Source organism: Coenobita brevimanus, chromosome 70, assembly GCF_032717465.1.
Source record: "Coenobita brevimanus isolate Jiangsu-jjx chromosome 70, ASM3271746v2, whole genome shotgun sequence".
NCBI lineage: Eukaryota > Metazoa > Arthropoda > Malacostraca > Decapoda > Coenobitidae > Coenobita > Coenobita brevimanus.
The window spans coordinates 41577519-41597238 of NC_137023.1; the positions used below are offsets into that span (position 1 = coordinate 41577519).

Here is a 19720-nt window from a genome sequence, read left to right on the forward strand (position 1 = left end):
CTTTTTTATTATTATTATTTACTGTGAACATAACTGTAACACAGTACAAAAAATGGCACCCTACACTGTAAGACTTGCCTGTACCTAAATGCTGTGCCTGCCTCCCCCCTCCCCTCAGACAACTTGCTGGTGTCCCCCCTGACGCTGGTGCGGCTGGCCAACACCAACTGTGACGCTGACGACGGCCGAACTGGCACCTGCATGACCGCCATCGAGTGCTACAAGAAAGGCGGCACCAAGAAGGATCTCTGTGGCAGCGGTTTTGGCGTCTGCTGTTTGAGTGAGTGGATGTAGAAAGTCTGTTGGAGAGGTAGTTTGTCTGAGAGAGAAGAAAAGAGGAAGTAACAGGGGCGTAGCAAGGATTTAAGAATGTGAGTGACCAAGACTAATTATGGGGTGACCGAAGGGAAACTCTGTAAGATGGTCCAAGGGTATTCTCCAGGTAATTTGGAGCGACTGGTGCCACCCCGGACTCTGACTACGCGATAATGTTTGAGGAAGGGAAAGTCAGGAAGGTTTGTGAGCGTGTGGAATGTATCTATGTGAGAAGGGAGTGTGTGAGAAACAGAGGGCGTCTATGGCTGGGAGAGATGGACTGATGGAGTGTGAGGATGAGGAAGGGAAAGTCAGGAAGGTTTGTGAGCGTGTGGAATGTATCTATGTGAGAAGGGAGTGTGTGAGAAACAGAGGGCGTCTATGGCTGGGAGAGATGGACTGATGGAGTGTGAGGATGAGGATGGGAAAGGGTGTAGCAGTGGGGCTAGGAGTGTTTGTGTTTGTGTCTGTGTGGGGTGGGTGTTGGAGGAGGGTGTGTGTGGGTGAGGGTGGGAAGGGCTGTGGGAGTGTGTTGGAGGAGTGTTTGGGGACGGGGAAGCTATTTATACTTATGACAGGAAAGTACACTAAATATTCAAACCTGCAGCCTTTGTCACTAATAAAAATCATATCAAAAGAGACGTTGTGCCACGATGCGTAAGTAGGGAGGATAAGAAACACTACGTTTGAAAGACTAAAAACATGAGACAATAGACAGGAAGAAACAGTGGTTGTGAACAGCTCTTCAAGGGCTACTTACTAACTGTCAGCTTAAAGGCAAAGTGGACGGAATAGAGACAAAATTGCGAATAGCTGACGTTGCAATGCCTTCTTACGTTTGGAACTAATTTCATAACAACAGTGCCTGGTGTAATTAAGGTAAAGAAAAAGTGAAGTGACATTGCAACACATGTTTTGAAGGCTGCAAATAAAATACTACCACTGTTATCTACTACTGCTACTACTACTAGTAGTAGTAATAAGAATAACAATAATTATAGTAATAATAATAACGTCTTGTTTCTCAAAAGCGCCAGTTCTTTTAATTACGAATTCATTAGCGCTCGACACATTTTCAACACTTTTATAATAATAAAAATAACTATGATATCATTCATATACAAGCACAGTCAGGCGATGCAGCAGCAAATCTTTTATTGTCAGTCACAATACCTCTCCCCAGATCACAGCTCCTTGAAAAGAAAGGTTTTGAGCTGCCCCCTTAAAAGATTCAGAGAGTAAATTGCCTAGTGGGTAATGGCAATTTATAACGTAGGGGCAGTATAGGAAAAAGATCGATCAGAGACATATGACTGATGAACACCTCTATATAGGCTCATTAAGGCGCAAGGGATCATCTTAGCTTCGTAACATCACACCTGGGTGCGCCGACGAAAGTTTCAACAGTTCGGCAAGATATTTTGGTAAACTAAACTGATGAATCTTAAGTAATGAGACACAGTTTAAATTCTATTCTAGCTTTACTGGCCACCAGTGTAACTCAGCAATAGCAAGTGACTTAGCAACTACACGCTGCAGCACAGATGACCTCTGTGTTCCAAGCCACTCACAGAAGAATGCTATATTCCACACAGGAATGAGTGAATACCCTGAAAAAGTCAGCAACTGTACAGACCATGGCATCGACTCAACTCCTCTGAAAAAATGTTTAAACGAGAAAAGTAATGACGTCTCCAACAAAGATCACGAGATGGAGATAACAAGAATACGGAAAGTATAGGGACTTAGTTGTGTATTGTTGAGGCAACAGAACAGTCGTCGTGAACAAAAATGTGAGAATGATGTGAGCAAATGAGGGTGTATGAATGAGTGTGGGAGGGAATATGTGAGTGCTAGTCAGCATATGTGTGTGTGTGTGTGTGTGTGTGTGTGTGTGTGTGTGTGTGTGTGTGTGTGTGTGTGTGTGTGTGTGAGACGTTTAAACAGAGGTAACGTATGTATGTGTACTAATGATCCCCCCCCCCTTCCCGGCAGTCATCGCCACAGAGAATGGAGTGTCATACGGCAACAACACACTTATCCTGCGTGAGAACTTCAATAAAGGGGTGGACATCACCTACACAGTCAAGAGAATGAGTTCAGACATCTGCCAGTATAGGTAAGGGAAAGTGGGGAGGGGGAGGGGGTAAAGAAGCAGGAAGAAAAGGAGGATAAAATATGTTCAGTCTGTTGTCATCAACCTACAATCAGACGCCATAAACAGAAGTAATAATATGCGACAGGAAAGATGGGAGATATAGGATGGGAGGGCAGACAGAAAAAGAATGATAAAAGTAAAGAAAGATGTAGGCGACATTACATCAAGAGAGTGGAAGATGGGCACCACCACCTACCACTCAGTCCTTTTAGTCTCTACAAAATAGTGGGAATATGATCAATATTCACTTGATCTATAACTGTGCTGGCAAAATAAGTCTTTTAAGTGATATATGCCTCTGGTTCATGATTGAGGGGTCACACACACACACACACACACACACACACACAGTGAAATGTGGAGTACAGTAGTCAGCCATGAGAGTTTTGGAGGAGTTCAAAAATCATGCACATATAATTAACCCGTCACATCCCGGTTTTCCACCACTGACTCCCTCCAGTCCCAACCGATTTTGGAAAAAAAAATTTTGGCTCAAACTTCCGCTTTTGGTGAGAAACATCGAAAATTCATAGAGAAATCGCTCACCTGAGGTTTAAAATACTCGATACAGGTAACAGTTCCTCCTTACCTTACTGGGTTTTCTATCAGGCTGGCTCCAAAGAAAACGAGTTCTATGGGAGGATAACTATTCCACACCACTCATAAACAGTATTTATTTATTTGGTACGAATTTATATGTAGTACGAGAGTATATTGGTTTTCAAACAGTAATATAGGCAATATAAGCGTTGTTTCACTCACTAACACATCAACATACCTGACCTTTTTTTATTACATTACCTGATCATCATTTCTGACTGTTTCTTCCTCTAATGCTACGTAAACTTTGTCCTCCACATTGTCATCGATTGGGGAATCACTCTGGCCCTGAATGTCTTTATTGGCCAGGTCACTGGTAACAGGTGAATTGCAGAGACAATGGCGTGGGGGGGGGGAGGTCATGCGGGATAAGGCATTGTCCCTGCCTGGCATCTTGTAAAGGAATAGAGGAAGGTGTCCCATGTATACGTACCAAAAATCACGCGCGAAAATTGAAAATTGTGCAAATTATGAACATTGCAATTGCGCGACGTACCAGTACATCGACGGGTCTAGCTGTGACAAAATGTTGCGATGTACCCATACGTCAATGGGATGCCTCGCGTTAAGCAAGCAGGTTGCCTAGTGTGATAGATCAAAGCAGTGATACTGAGGAGATGATAACCCAGGCAAATGAAATGCTGGCAAACTGCAAAAACGAAGTACAAAGCACATATTCAGAGTCGCAAAAGTCAAGCAAGAGATAAATAACAAGGATGAACCAGGAAGCATAAGAAGGGATGTGAAAAAAATCATAAGAAACAGCCCAAGACTGATCTAAGAATCAGCTGGGATAATCTGTAGTAATCACTGGCACTGATGAAGAAGAAATAAGTAATAGAATCTACAAAGACCAGGAGATGGTAATTATAATGAATATATTAAAAGAAGTGTCAGAGGACCTCTGTGAGAAAGACACAGAAAGATTTCAAAGGTTAGGGAAATATGAGAGACATGCCAGGTCCCCTGAAAGTAACCTTTCAAAGTGTGAACACTGTAGAAGTGTTAAAAACTGCTAGCAAACTTGAGGAATCTGCGGAATTAAAAACAGTATGGATAAAAAGATGCCAAACTCAGGAAGAATGGGAATTACAAAAGGAAAAGAGGGAAGAAGCAAAAGTAAAAAATGATTAAAGGTCAGATGAAGAGAGAGATAAATGTTTTTTTACAAAGTAGTAGAAAATGACAAAAAACAGCAGGGACTAAAAAAAAAAAAAAAAAAAATTAAGGTAGTATACTCAACCAGTGTCAAATATATAAATAACATGACCAAGTTGATGTATTCAGATGTAGATGGAATGGTATCCAAATTATCAGAAATAAAAGACTATATTAATGAAAAGGAACCTCATATTATTTGCCTAACAGAAACAAAATTAACTCCAAGGATATCCAATTGTAATAACTGAAATGAAACTTAACAAATTAATCACTGTCCTGGTCAAGATTCGAACTCATGCCCCTGCGCTTCCTACGAGTGCATGTAACCACTGTGCCAAAGAGAGGATCCCCACACGTAGTTACCACTGTACCAAAGAGAGGATCCCCCTTCGCTTCTAAGCAATGCGGGCTTTTATACACCCCATTACATCACTCTTTTCTCTCCTTGGTGATTAATTTGGTCAGTTTCGAACATACGTGGTAGAGTAGTTCATTGGAGGCCACCATAGGGGGTGCTGTGGACCACACTGAACAGCCCATCCCCGGAACGTAAGGATAGGGACGCTGTCAGCTAACCAAGGAACATCATCAAATTGCCAACCAAGCCCCGCCTCACATCCCACACCGCTGCCAACCAATGTAATAACTGAAATGAAACTTAACAAATTATTCATTGTCCTGGCCAAGATTCGATCTCAAGCCCCCTTCGCCTCTAAGCAACACGAGCTTTTATACACCCCATTACACAGTGGCTCTTTAATTTTGATGAATACAGTGCATGGAGAAGGGACAGAAATAATAAAAAAAAAAAAGGAGTTATGATATTAACAAAGAAAAAACTCAGAGCCAAAGAGACAGAACCAGATATATCCTCACAAGTAAGCAGCTGAGATCAACACATCTGAAGGGAATATAACTGTGGCAGATTTATATACGCCACCCAAGACTAACACATGGAACAGAGATTAATACGATGACCTAGCAGAAATTACAACACAGAGTTTTATGACCCAACTGTGTAGTATGGAAGAAAAATCTGGAAGAATTACACTAACTGGAGATTTACACACATATAAAATGGCATACTCCAGATGTAAGAATCAATGAAAGCTGTTGGGATCAAAAACTCCTAGATCTTAAGCAGGAGTTTATCCTAACTCAACATGTAAAGGAAAACACCACAAAAATGGGGCCAGAATAACCATCATCATTAAATCTCATATTTACTGGGCAAGAAAATGAAACTGGCAACATAATTTATCACTCTCCTTTCGGCAAAAGCAACCATGCAGAGTTAGCTTGTAATTTCAGGATAACATATGATATTGTTAGCGATAATGAAAATTACAAAAAGAGGCTTAAGTACAAAAAAGGCAACTAGCATGACATAAAGAACTTTATAGAAAGAGATTGGGAAAAGGAGCTACGAGGACAAGGTATAAATGATATATATATATATATATATATATATATATATATATATCGCCGTGTGCCAGTGCCATTTTAAAACAGCCTGACATAATTCCACGGTCGGTGCCAGTGCTGTTTTAAAATGGTAAAAAAAAAAAAAAAAAATCACTGTGACCGCATTTTTCAAGATTCGCGTGTAAATTTTGGCAGGCATGTATGGTAACTGTTCCTCTACCATCCTCCAAGCTGTCAAGGCCATACACTCACTTGCTCCCCCCCTGACGCTCGCTCTGCCTCACTCTGCCTGTGTGCCTCACCCAGTGCTGTACATAGTGAAGGGAGTTTGTAAATATTTTGATGTAAATGTAAGTTGTAAAAATTTTCTTGTAAGTGTAAGGACTATATAGAGTAAAGTCAAGTTGTTGATTGGAGACAAGAATGGCAAAGTTGGGAATGTACGAGTGGATGGAGTGGTTGGTCAGTGGGGTGTGCCAGCTGACGTAGATGGGAATGGAAGTGCTTTGGTGGACATCTGTGCTGGTAAGGGGTTGGCAATAGCCAACACCTACTTTCGGCATAAGATGATCCACCGGTATACATGGAGAGTAATGAGGAGGATGGATGGTGAACTTGTTGAACGAAAGGCAATGACAGACTACGTGTGTGCGGATGAGCAAATGACAAGACAAGTGTTGGATGCAAGAGTGTGGAGAGGGTGGGGGAATGGAGTCTCGGACCATCACTTAGTGATGGCCAAGGTAGAGCTGCAAAGAAAGTGGTTGAGGAGACGAAGGGGAAGACAGGAGGAAGCAACTCCTGTGAGAAGAGTGGAGAAATTGCAAGATAGTGAGAAAATGACAGAGTATAAGAGCATAGTGGCAGAAAGACTGGGAAGGTATGAGCTAGAGCAGATGGAAGGGGTGGAAGACGTATGTAAGATATTCACGGAAGAGATAGGCACTGCGTGTGAGGCGGTTTGTGGAGTGAGGAGGAGATGCAAGGGTGTGTAGGGGACAGCATGGTGGAATGATGTGAAACGAGCTGTGGAACAAAAGAAGAAAGCATATAGTGAATGGTTAGCGAGTCGAGGTAGGGGAGAAGATGAGAGAGAGAAGAGAGAGGTATATGTGAGCAGGAGAAGGGAGGTTAAGAGACTGGTGAAGGAGAGTAAAAAGAAAGTGGATGAGGAGTTTGGGAGGAATCTGAGTGTGAAATGGAGGGAGAGTAAGAAATTGTTTTGGAAGGAGGTAAAGAAAGTAAGGCAGTGTGAAAGGGGAAATAGTAGGGGAGTGAAAGATAGGAATAATAGATTGTTGGTGGAGAAGAGAGAGAAACTGAGGAGATGGAAGGAGCACTTTGAGGATTTGTTGAATGTGGAGAGTGAGAGTAGTGCGAGTATAAGTGGTTGGGGAATGGCTGGGAGAAGAAGAGATGAGAGGAGGGAGGAAGAGATCAGTAGGGCGGAAGTAGTGGAAGCGATGAAGAAGATGAAGTTGGGAAAGGCCCCAGGAATTGATGGAGTGTGTGGTGAAATGCTTAGGTCTGGGGGTGAGATTGTTGTGGAGTGGATATGGAAGTTGTGTAGATTGGCTTGGGAAGAGGGAAGGGTTCCAGAGGACTGGAAATCAGGTATAATTGTTCCTTTATACAAAGGAAAAGGAGAGAGAGAAGTATGTGGTAACCATAGGGGTATTTGCCTACTTAGTGTGACTGGTAAAATATATGGTAGAATACTCACTGATAGGGTTAGGCATATGACAGAGGAGCTAGTTGGAGAAGAACAAGGGGGATTTAGGAAGGGAAAACGGTGTGTAGACCAGATATTTGTTCTAAGATGTTTAGTGGAGAAGTATCTAGAGAAGGGAAGGAAAGTGTATGCTGCCTTCATGGACTTGGAGAAAGCTTATGACAGAATAGATAGGCAAGGTATGTGGAAGGTATTAAGAATATATGGAGTGGAGGGGAAATTGTTGAGTGCTGTGAAGAGTATGTACAAGGGAGCTAGGATTACGGTGCGAGTGGATGGTGAGCTGAGTGAGTTCTTTGATCTCAATGTGGGACTGAAACAGGGTTGTGTGATGTCTCCATGGCTGTTTAATATATACATGGATGGGGTTGTAAAGGAGGTGCAGGGTAGGGCAGTGGATGTGGGGGTGGCTCTAATGAATGAGGGTGAGATTTGGAAGCTTCCAGTGTTGCTGTTTGCTGATGATACAGTACTGTTGAGTGAAGATGAATGGGAGTTGCAAGGTTTGGTGAATGAATTTGGGACAGTGTGTAGGAGGAGGAATCTGAAAGTTAATGTAAACAAAAGTAAAGTTATGGTGTTTGAGAGGAATGAAGTCACAGAGTGTGCAGTGAGGTTGGATAGTGAGGATATGGAGAATGTGAGTGCATTCAAGTACTTGGGTAGTGTGATGAGTAAGGATGGAACTTTGGGGGATGAAGTGCGTGAAAGGGTACAGCAGGAAAGGAAGGTTGTTGGTACACTGAGAGCAGTGATGAGAAATAGGGAGGTGAGTATGGAAGTTAAGAAGTCACTGCATGATGGTATTGTGATCCCTACCCTGACGTATGGAAGCGAGGCATGGACCTTGCAAGAGGGGAACAAGTCAAGAGTGAGGGCAGTGGAAATGAGTTACCTGAGAGTAGCATGTGGAGTGACGTGGAGGGACAGGTTGACGAATGAAGAAGTGAAGGAACGTTGTGGGGTGGATGTGGATGTGGTTGAGAAGATTAGGAGAAATACACTGAGGTGGTTTGGACATGTGAAGAGAATGGAGAATGAAAGACTGACTAAGAGGGTGTATGTAGGTGAGGTGGAGGGAGGGAGAGGGAGAGGTAGACCGAGGATGAGGTGGAGGGATGGAGTTGAGAGGTATATGAGGGAGGGGGGGTTGAGTTGGGGGGAGGGTAGTCAAATGGTGGGTGACAGAGCGACTTGGAGGCGTTTTGTCTGCAGCCACCCTTTGCGGGATTAGGGCGTCGGGCTACAGATAGATAGATAGATAGAAGTTGTAAATACCTTCTTGCAAGTGCCAGGACTGTACATAATGAAGTCAGATTGTACCTATCTTCAAGTAAGTGTATGATAATGCATTCACAGTGAGAAAGACGCAAATTATGATACATGTTGGAGTGATAAGTAATCAGAAAAGTGAACTGAACATTGCCACAACCCAGCATAAATACCTGAGTATACCTTACATAGAAAACTGCTTTCTCTCACCTACATGGTAAGCGAGAGAAAGCGGGTAGACAATATAGAGTATGCAGGACTCAATAAACCCATTTCTGAGCTTAGTTGAGCATTTTAATGGTGAAATTCATTGTTTTCACATCAAAAGCTATCATTTTAGCCACTGAAAAAAAGGCTGAAAAATGGCCGGCACAAAGGCGACCCATACAGCTAAAAATAGCTGGCACATGGTGGGAGATTATATATATATATATATATATATATATATATATATATATATATATATATATATATATATATATGCGCCTCTGTGGTACACTGGTAGAGTGTGCGTTTCATACCTGGGTGAGCCAGGGTTCGCGCCCCGCCAGGGTAATAAACTTTGGGAGTGTTCACCAAGCCCCGTACTGCATTGGCGGGCACAAGGGGTGCTGTGGTTGAACCAATGTCGCTTACTATAAAGTATGTTTGCACCCAGTCGGCTTGCACGGCCGATTACACTTGGTTCACAGGTTACACACACATCCAAAGCCACTCCAACACTACAATTACACTTACAAGCACTTCTCACCCTACATACAATCTCTACCAGGCAGCCTAAGCCACTTGGTAGAGATACATGGGCTGCATCGTCCCGACTTCGGTCGGGATAGGCCGGTCCTGCAGCGGATACTCAAGCAGTGATAAGAAACAGGGAAGTGAGCATGGAAGTGAAAAAGTTACTACATGACAGTATTGTGATACCAACTCTAACGTACGGAAGTGAAGCTTGGACGTTGTTGGAAGGACACAAGTCAAGAGTGACAGCAATGGAAATGAGTTATTTAAGAGGAGCCTGTGGAGTCACATGGAGAGACAGGCTGACGAATGAGGATATAAAGGAGCGTTGTGGTGTGGATGTGGTTGTGATAGGAAGCATTATGAGGAACACACTGAGGTGGTTTGGCCATGTGGAGAGGATGGAATGTGAAAGACTGACGAAGAGAGTGTATGTGAGTGAGGTGGAGGGGGGAAGAGGGAGGGGGAGGCCGAGGATGAGATGAAGGGATGGGGTGGAGGTATATGAGAGAGGGGGGTGTGAGTTGGGAGCAGGGCAGTGAAATGGTGGGGGACAGGGCGACTTGGAGGCAATTTGTTTGTGGCCACCCCAAACGGGATTGAGGTGTCTGGCAATATATATATATATATATATATATATATATATATATATATATATATATATATATATATAAATATATATTGTGAATTTTACAAAGCTGGAATCCAAATGTATATCCCACAGCACAAAGAAACAGAAATAAGGGTAAGATAAAGAAATGGTTTAATATCAAATGTAAAAAAAGCAAAAAAGAAGAGAATTGCTGTGGATTACGTACAGATGACATCATAGCAAGAGGGCACATAACAACTACAACCAGTCAAGAAATGATTATACAAGGATAAGAAGGGAAGCTCAGAGGCAGTTCATGGAAGACATTATAAAAGTACTGATCAACCAAAGCTGCTTTACAGTTACATAGGAAGTAAAACTAGAGTCAAAGATAAAAATACAGTCCATCATGGATGAGGGGAAAATCTATCAATGAATATGATATTTGTGACGTACCAAACAAAAAATTCCAATCAGCTTTTATGGAAGAAAGTAGATTCGAGAAAGATTAAAATGAACAAGCTTACTCATACATATTAACAAATATATGTACAGTATATCGGAACAAGAGGTCCAGGAAGAGTTGAGTAAATTAGACACAGGGAAAGCAAATGGTCTTGACAGATTTCACACTGGGTATTACATGAATGTGCAGAACGGTTAAGCAGACCAATACATTTAATATTCAAGGAATCCTTAAGACAAGGTAAACTACCTGATATATGGAAGAAGGCAAACATTGTTCCCCTCTTCAAGAAAGGAAACAGACAAAATCCACTTAATTACCGACCAGTTTCATTGACCTGCATTGTAGGTAAGATATCAAAAAAGCTGATATCTGGGTAAATCATCTGAAAAAAACAGTAACAGAAAGACAGTTCGGTTTTAGAAAGGGTAAATCATGAGTTACTAATCTATTAAGCTACTATGGTAGACTTGTGGAAACACTACAGAAATGAGAAGGATGGGTAGACAGAATCTATTTGGATTTCAAAAAAATATTTGACAGAGTACCACGGTAAAGACTTTTATGGAAATTGTACCATCAAGGAGGAAGCCAAGGTAATCTGTACTGCTGGATGCAAGATTTTCTCTGAAAAAGAAATGAGAACAGTATTAAGGGGAAACTGCTCATCATGGGGAGAAATGACTACTGGAGTCCCACAGGGCTCAGCACAGGCACCAACTGTGTTTTAAGTATATATAAATGACATAGACAGCAACAGGAAATGGAAGCTACCTTAATATGTTTGCTGATAATAACCAAAATGAATCTTAACAAATTAATCACACTGTCATGGCCAAGATTCCATCTCAGGCCCTTGCGCTTGATACGCGCGTACATTACCAATGAGCCAAAGAGAGGATCCCCACTTTGCCTCTAGCAACACAGACTTTTGTAGACCCCATTACATCATTCCTTTTTCCCCATGGTAATTAACTGGTCAGTTTCAAATACACAGTAGCGTAGCATTAGAGGCCACCAATGGGGGTGCTGCGGACCATACTAGACAGCTCACCACTGGGATGTAATGACTAAGATCCTGCCAGCTAACCAACAACATCATTGCCCTCCAAGCCTCGCCTCACATCCCACACCACTGCCAACAAATGAAATAACCGAGATGAAACTTATCAAATTAATCACACTGTCCTGGCCAAAATTCAATCTCTGGCAATCGTCCTTGATATGCATGCGCGTTACCCACTGTGCCAAAGAGAGGATTCCCGCATTGCCTCTAGCAATGCCGTCTTTTATAGACCCCATTACATTCATTCATTCACTGCCAGACGCCATGTATCCCAGATGGGGTGGTCAAGGGCTTAGAGTTAATTGTTTTACAGGGAGGGGCACTAATCCTCCACCAATCCCACTTGACACGTAGGGATGCCAACAGCATCTGGTGTTCCCAGGCGGTCACCCATCCAAGTACTAACCAGACCCAACGTTGCTTAACTTCGCTGATCGGACGGGAAGCGGTGTACTCAACGTGGTATGGCCGTTGCAGTTACTAAAACTCGGTACACCTGTTGTAGAGTTCCAGGCCGCTCCACCTTACTTCACCTTGCCCCATTACAATGATGCAAAAATTCAAAGGAAAGTTACAAGCACAGACTCTTGTAGAGAGCTACAGAAGCATGTTTCATGAATGGAACAACAGATAGCAAATGGAATTCATTGTGGACAAATGCAATGTAATCAAGTTTGGTAAAAGTGAAAAAAAAAAAACGAGATTATAAGCTAGGAAGTACAATCCTACACATATCAGCGAAGGAGAAGGACTTAGGAGTGATTATCAAAAACACACCATCTCCAGCTGATCACATTAATGATAAAGTATGGAACATGTACACATGGCATCCTAATATGAGAGTAGTATTCACATATATAAATGAAGACATGCTGAGAAAGATAATCACGTCATTCATTAGACCAACTCTGGAGTATGCATCTGTTGTCTGGAATCCACATCTCAAAAAACACATATCACGTAAATAATATTGGAAAGGTATAAAGGGCCACCACAAGATGGGCACAAAGCTTAAGGGATCTAAGCTATGAAGAAAGACTAGAAAACTAAAACATATTGTTGGAGTTTGTGCTTGCATAGGAACTTTTCCCGCCAAGCAGAACTCCCATGCACGCCACCGGCCCGTGTCTGAGGCTTGGTGGTCAGTCTGACTCAGGCTGCCCTAGTGATAGGATGCGCCCGTTCCTGGACCTCTTAGAATAACTCTCAAGCAGGCCTTGCTCCTCCTATCTCCCTCCTGGTCCTCACCCTAACATGGCACAGCGGAGTTCTACAGGTGACCCAGGGGTGGCACTGCCCGCGCTCAAGCAGATGAACCCAGAGTCAAAGGACTGGTTCCGCCACATGGCGCCAGGAGACAACGTGCACAGCAACATGTACAATGTGCCACCACCCCAGCTACAACCTCCAGGGTTGGGGACAGCCAACTGGCCGATGTACCCACCCATGCACCCGGAGGCACTGGCCCAGTGGTGAGTGCCAGCACCACCTGCGACTCCCAGTAAAGTTGCTATGGGAACGTCATCATCCCAGTTTGAGGCCTGGGCCCGCAGCATCGGGTGTTACAGCAATGGTTGCAGGTGGGTCCCACCCTTGGCCATGGGTTACGTGAGATTGCTGTGTGATCCTGAAGTGCAGCAATGTGTGGACACACTGGTGGCCAGGCACAGATTCAAGGCCATGTGCACGGAGGAGGCCGTCGGCGTGGTGAGGAATGTGGTGGTGCTACCCAGGTGCAATGTGGAAGTATGTTTGAACTTTTTCATGTACACGCAGGAGCCCAATAATTATGTGTGTCTATATGTGGCAAAGGTAGAGCCAAGCCAGTAGAGTGATTTTAGGTGCCCCTAGTGTTCTACAGATCTCGATGATTTCATGCTATTGAAAAAGCTTGTGATGTGGCTGTGCAACCTCAGTGTGAAAACAGATATGCTGCAGTGACTTCCTGTGTTGTGATCTGTGGAAGACATCACAAACACCTGTGTTCAAATTGGCCGATAAAATGGCGGGAGTGCATGGCCATAGTGATGTGGCAAGTGCTTCAGTGAGTGACGAGGAAGAAAAGGAAGCGGTCAGTACCACTTGGTTGCAGAAGGAAGGTGTAGGGCCACCCCAGCCCCGTGCCTCTCCCCCACCAGCAAAGGGCTGCCGGAGGTGTGGCGGCAGCAAGTTCAGTGGGGAGCACCAGTGCCCTACCATCAAGGCCACCTGCCACGGATGTGGGAGGGTTGGCTACTTCCAGCGAGTGTGTAGGTCAGCGGAGCAGCCTAGCCCCACCAAGACCACCAGCAGTGTCATAATAACCAGCACCGAGGCGTCAGTGTGCTTAAGGGTGGAAGTCAAGCATGACGACCCACCTGCAGCATGCAAGGTGACAGCGGTAGCCGATACGGGCGCACAGGTATGCAAAGCAGGGTGCCACCTCATGCGGGGCCTTGGGTCTACAGAGACCTACCGTAAGTATGAATCACCTCACAGGCAGGAGCATATGCTTTGTGGTATGCAAGGAATGCCGCTTCAACATGGGCAGAAGGTCTGTTATGGTGAACCTGTATGCCGCTGATGGGGTGCAGCAGCTGTATCTGTCATTGAAGACGTGCAAAGTGTTGGGCATGGTGTCACGCGACTTCCCTAATGTGCTGGCGACTGTAGGGGCCATCGAACAGGTGGAAAAGCCCCCCAATCCCCACCCAACCCAATACTCCCCCATATGCCCTGATTGAAGAAAATGTGAACCTGCTGGAAAAGTGGTTCCTGGAGCACTTCGGGTGCATGACATTTGCAGTGAACTGCGCCCCCCTGCCAGAGACGAAAGGGCCAGGCCACCACATCCATCTGCACCCCTATTCAAAGCCCTATGCAGTGCACACACCAGCTTGCATCCCCCATCACTTCTAAGACGAAGTTCGCCAGCAGTTGGAAGAGGACATAAGGAAGGGCATCATAAAGCCCGTACCACCTGGAGAACCCATGGAGTGAGGTTCCCATGTGGTGATGGCCCCGAAGAAAGTCGGGTGGCCGAGCAGAACAGTGGACTATCAGCAACTCAACCAGGCAAGCCAGCAGGAGACCCACCACACCCGCCTCCCATTCGATGCAATCACCAGTGTGCTGAAGCACACATTCAAAACAGTAGTGGACACTTATTCGAGGTACCACCAGATCCCCTTGGACTAGGGCAGCAAGAAGCTGACCACCTTCATCATCCCATGGAGTTGCTTCTGCTACTGGTGCACACCCATGGGCCACTGTGCAGGGCAGGACACCTTTACCAAGTACTTTGACGATGCAACAGCAGAGATCCCCAGGAAACTGAAATGTGTCAACGACATGCTCCTGTACGACTGTAGCAACGCCAATGCATTTTGGCACACCTATTAGTTCCTGCAACAATGTGTGGAAAATGGGATCACGCTCCACCCAGACAAACTCCACTTCTGCAGGAGAAGCATGACTTTTGCAGTTTATCTGCTCACCTGAGAGGAGTATCAGCCATGCCAGGACTTCCTAGGCAGTATAACCAACTTCCAGATGCCACCATGCCCCTCCCTCACAGATATTCGGTCATAGTTTGGACTGGTGAACCAGGTGGCACCATTCCTTGCCATTGCACCAGTCATTGAGCCCTTCAGAGAATTATTGAAAAAACCGTTAGGGACAGTGGTGTACTGGGACAGCCAACTCCAGTCCATCTTCGAGTTGACAAAGGAGGCTATAGGCAAACTTGCAATGGAGGGTCTCCGGTATTATGACACCACATAATCCACAGCAGTGCTCACTGACTTCAGCAGGCTTGGCATTGGTTTCGTGGTCATGCAGCAGTACTGCCAGCGTGTGTGTTTAAGAGGCCCTCCTGTGCTGCAAGGGCGGCTAGAAATTGGCCCTGTGCAGCAGCCGCCTTCTAACATCGATTGAGAAGAACAACTCAGTGTTGGAGGGGGAGGCCCTTGCCATCACCTGGTGCCTGAAAAAGGTGCACCTGTTCCTGTTGGGATGTCCGGACCTCACCTTCTTCACAGACAAGTATGCATTCACCAAGGTCTTCAAGGACAAAGAGCTGAAAGACATCAGCAACCTCTGCATCCTCAACCTCAAGGAGAAGACATTGATGTACTCATTTCGCATAAAGTACCGGTACCTGAAAGGGGAGACAAACTGTGCAGCAGACACACTATCAAGATATCACCTGCTATGAGGCACATCAGTTGAGACAGACCTGTCGGAGGACAAGGCTACATGTTCCGCAGTCGCAGCAGTGATGGCTTGTGCCCTATGTGAAGAAGGTGCCACCGCGAACCTGTCAAGTGGAGGAGGAAGCATACCAGGACGAGGACTACAGGCTCCTCCATGAGCACATGGGCACCAGGGACTGGGCTGACCGAAAGGTTGAGGAGCCGATAGAACTCTGCCCATACTACAGGATCAGGAGGCACCTGTCATGCCAGGGAGACACTGTCATGTATGCCAGCGACAAGGGGCACCTGCGACTCATAATTCCCACAGCCCTTTGACGTGCAGTCCTAGCCAACCTCTCCACAAATCACCAGTGCAGGGACTCCATGCTCAGGTGCACTAGGCAATGTATGTACTGGCCCGGCATAGATGCTGTGGTGGAGCAGAAGAGGAGGCCCTACCAAGTATGCGAAATCAATGCCCCATCACAACCCGTGGAAAACTTGCAGCCCACACCCCCACCGGAGTACCCCTTCAAACAAGCAGTGGCTGACCTGTTCCAACTGGAAGGGGAGGAGTACATCGCTTATGTAGACAGGTTAATTTGCTGGCTGGAGGTGGAGCATCTGTCCAGTGGCACCGCCAGCTCATGACTCATAACAGCCTTTCGCAAGTGGTTCAAAAGCTTTGGTAGCCCAGAGGTCCTGTCTTGTGACGGGGGTACAAACCTCATGAGTGGGGAAATGAGGGCATTTCTATCCGCGTGGCATGTGCAGTTGAGAGTGCTGTCGGCCCATTACTCACAGTCCAATAGCCAAGCGGAGACTGCAGTCAGTCTGCCAAGAGGCTGCTGAGAAACAACACTGGCCCGGGAGGCTCCCTGGACTCGAATGCAGCTGCCAGGGCCATATTGCAGTACAGTACCTCAACACCCCGCAGCACGACACCTACGCATCGCCAGCCCAGTTGCTTATGGGGCATCAGCTGAGGGACTCCATACCTGCTGCCAAAAAACACTACAGGATCAGCAGGCAGAGGACCAGGATGCTGAGAAGCAGGGAATAGGCCATGGACCACACTGCGGACGCAACGGCCATGAGATTCAACCAGATGGCACACACTCTCACCCCTCTCGACCCAGTCCAGTGGGTGTGCCTATGGAACCAGAAGACAGGGTAGTGGGACTGTGTAGGGTTATTATTGACACTATCCCCAAGGCAATACCTGGTGTGGCTGGACGGCAGTGGGTGAAACTCCCTCAGGAATCACCACCACCTATGCCGCTGCGAGGAGACAGGGGAACAGACACCCGCCACACACATTACAGGTGGTCCCTGGCGGGAAGATGACCGCAGGGGGAGGCCCCTCAGCCTCTTCCTCCCATGGAGAGGCCGCAGCACGCTACGCATCCCCCAAGACACCTAGAAAACTATGTACGGTACCATAACATTGCAGTGTTTTCTTCCCCTAGGCATGTTAAAGTGTTTTAGAATGTGCATAACTTTGTTGTGCTTATATCATGATACTAAAGCAAAGGTTGCTCCCATGCATGTACCGGTAATTGAATTCCTTATTGTTATAGCAATTATGCCATTCTTAAGTCAGCATATATTTAACATGTAAATTTTGTCAGCACTGTGTCATGTAATGCTTAGTCTTAAGTTATGAGTGACAGTATCTGCCCATTGTTGTGTTATTGAAGTGGCCTCCCTCCTCCTCGACCAATGTGCTTTGTGTAAATACTCCAGGAGGTGGGGAAATCACTGCAAATGGAGAGGGGGTGTTGGAGGTGTGCTTGCGCGGGAAATTTTCCCGCCAAGAGGAGCTCTGGCACGCACCACCAGGCCATACTTGGGGCTTGGCGGTAGTGGTTGGCGATACCAGTTATTTCATATTGATATGATACCGATTACAGTAAAAGCTTGATATAACGCAAAATTCAGCCAACCCCTAATCCGTTTTATCAAATATTCCGCTTTTTCAACCTTCCGTTCAAAACCATAGATGGAATGGAATTTTCTGGAAATATGCGATTTTTCCAATATTTCTTCCCAAACTCATGACCTGAAACCTGTACACAGTTACTACTAAATAGCTTCTCTTGCTACACACAGACATGCTGCCTATGCTAGTCATAAAGATACACACACAGCAGTATGAATCCACAATAATAATAATATTAATACAGTAATAATAATACATAAAACAGTAAAAAACTCACCTCCAAATGGGGGGATATGACTTGTGCTAAGCCGACTCCACTCTTTCTTTACCCCTGCACAATTGTTGACTCTATACAGGGATTTTATCCGCCCCTGTGTGGAGTACAACTCTCATGTGTGGGGAGGCTCCCCACATACAGCTCTTCTCAATAGGGTGGAGTCAAAGGCTTTTCGTCACATTAACTCTCCTCCTCTTACTGACTCCCTTCAACCTCTGTCTCTTCGCCGCACTGTTGCATCTTTATCTCTTTTCTATCGCCACTTTAATGTCACTGCTCCTCTGAACTGTCTGCTTGCATTCCTCCACCTCTACGACGGGCGCGTAGCACCCGTCTGGCAGCAAACTCTCATCCTTTTTCTGTCCAGCTCTCTAATGCAAGAGTTAACCGTTACTCCCAGTCTTTCATTTATGCAACAGGTCAACTCTGGAACTGTCTCCCTCTGTCTGTATTTCCTGCTGCCTATGATCTCCAGTCTTTCAAACGCAGTGTGTCCATGCATCTCAAAATGATCGGATCTTGAATTTGGCTCTCAATTGTATTTTGTTTTTCTCTTAGAGGGAACTGTTACTGCGGGCTCATGGCTTTGGTTCCTTGTTCCTCGCAAAAAAGAAAAAAAGTTTTTTCCACAGGCACGAACAAACCGGCTTGTTTCCGTTACGGAAACCGGATGCTTCACAACAGAACGAAAAACTTCTGGTATATTGCGAGTCCCTTTCGGAAAAAAGTTGTTCCGTTCTCTCAAGCTTCCGTTTTATCCTGCATTCGTTATATCAGGCTTTTACTGTGTAATGCTGGGTTGAATTAGGCTCGACTTCTCGTACCTATTTCACCCAAAGTGGAGCGGGGTCCTCTTTCGAGACCGGAGCTAGTGCAATAAAGAGAGGTAGGACATAAAAACCTTCGGCAACACCATACACGTATATTACCACAATCAGACACAGGACACTTCAGCAGATATTACAACACAATATAGAGCAATACAAAAACCTTATCTAAAATATTGTGTATCTCGCAGGATACTAGCTTTCTAGATACTAATGACAATACAACAAATCTTAGTACTAGGAGTGCAGTAAATACAGGTGCGCGCGGAGCGCATGAGGGGGGGGGGGTTGTGATCCACCAGGAGGAGGTAGGGGAGACACGGAGAGTGACTTAAAACGGCGAGGAGGTAGTTATGTTAATATTGAAGGATGCCCTATGTTAGCAAGGGAGTTTAGGTGTTTTCTGTTGGCGAAGATTCTTTGACAAATAACTCTGATTCTTACTTTGGCTTTAAGAGCGGGAGCGAGGAATGGAGAGAGTTTTTAGGAATAGCGGGCGGAGGTGGGGAATATCGTTAATACTCGCCTTCCTTGATATTTTGGTGGAAATATGGTTTTCTGTAGGCACCACTTCTTCGTTACACATCTCCTCGGTATGATATGTAGACTCTCGCTTCACAACGCGTAACAAAGTCGGAATACTCGTAAATACTATTTCACCATATTGCATAGAGACTAGCCAATAGAACTCCAGTAATATTTTAGTCTTTCTCCGGGTTCTAGAGATATGTCTTTAGAAAGATTCGGGGTGGCACTCGCACGTATTTTCACTTTAGGTCTCAACCCACATTCTCGTCCTTCAACTGGATATTGTGTTCTGATTTACCCCAATGGAGATTACATAAAGTCACTGCACAATACTTATTCTAAGAGACAGGGAGTCACACTTAACCTACTTCACGATTGTTACAGGGTCACTCGTATTTCCTCATGGAGAGAAACAAGGACACGTCATCGGCGATCCGGTCGGACTG

General features: G+C 45.2%; 1 protein-coding gene and 1 non-coding gene across 2 annotated transcripts in view; one reads left to right on the forward strand and one right to left on the reverse strand.

The window, feature by feature from the left end:
- The first annotated feature begins 201 nt into the window (after positions 1 to 201).
- Positions 202 to 19720, forward strand: part of LOC145406425 (uncharacterized) — a 57447-nt gene continuing 37928 nt past the window's right edge. The window contains exons 1-2 of the mRNA XM_080277581.1: positions 202 to 280; positions 2311 to 2434. Coding sequence (XP_080133707.1) covers positions 202 to 280; positions 2311 to 2434 — 203 coding nt within the window. The remainder of the gene's footprint in view (positions 281 to 2310; positions 2435 to 19720) is intronic.
- On the reverse strand, positions 11883 to 12001 carry LOC145406531 (5S ribosomal RNA). Its single transcript, XR_013898554.1, has one exon. It is a non-coding gene; the product is annotated as a 5S ribosomal RNA (ribosomal RNA).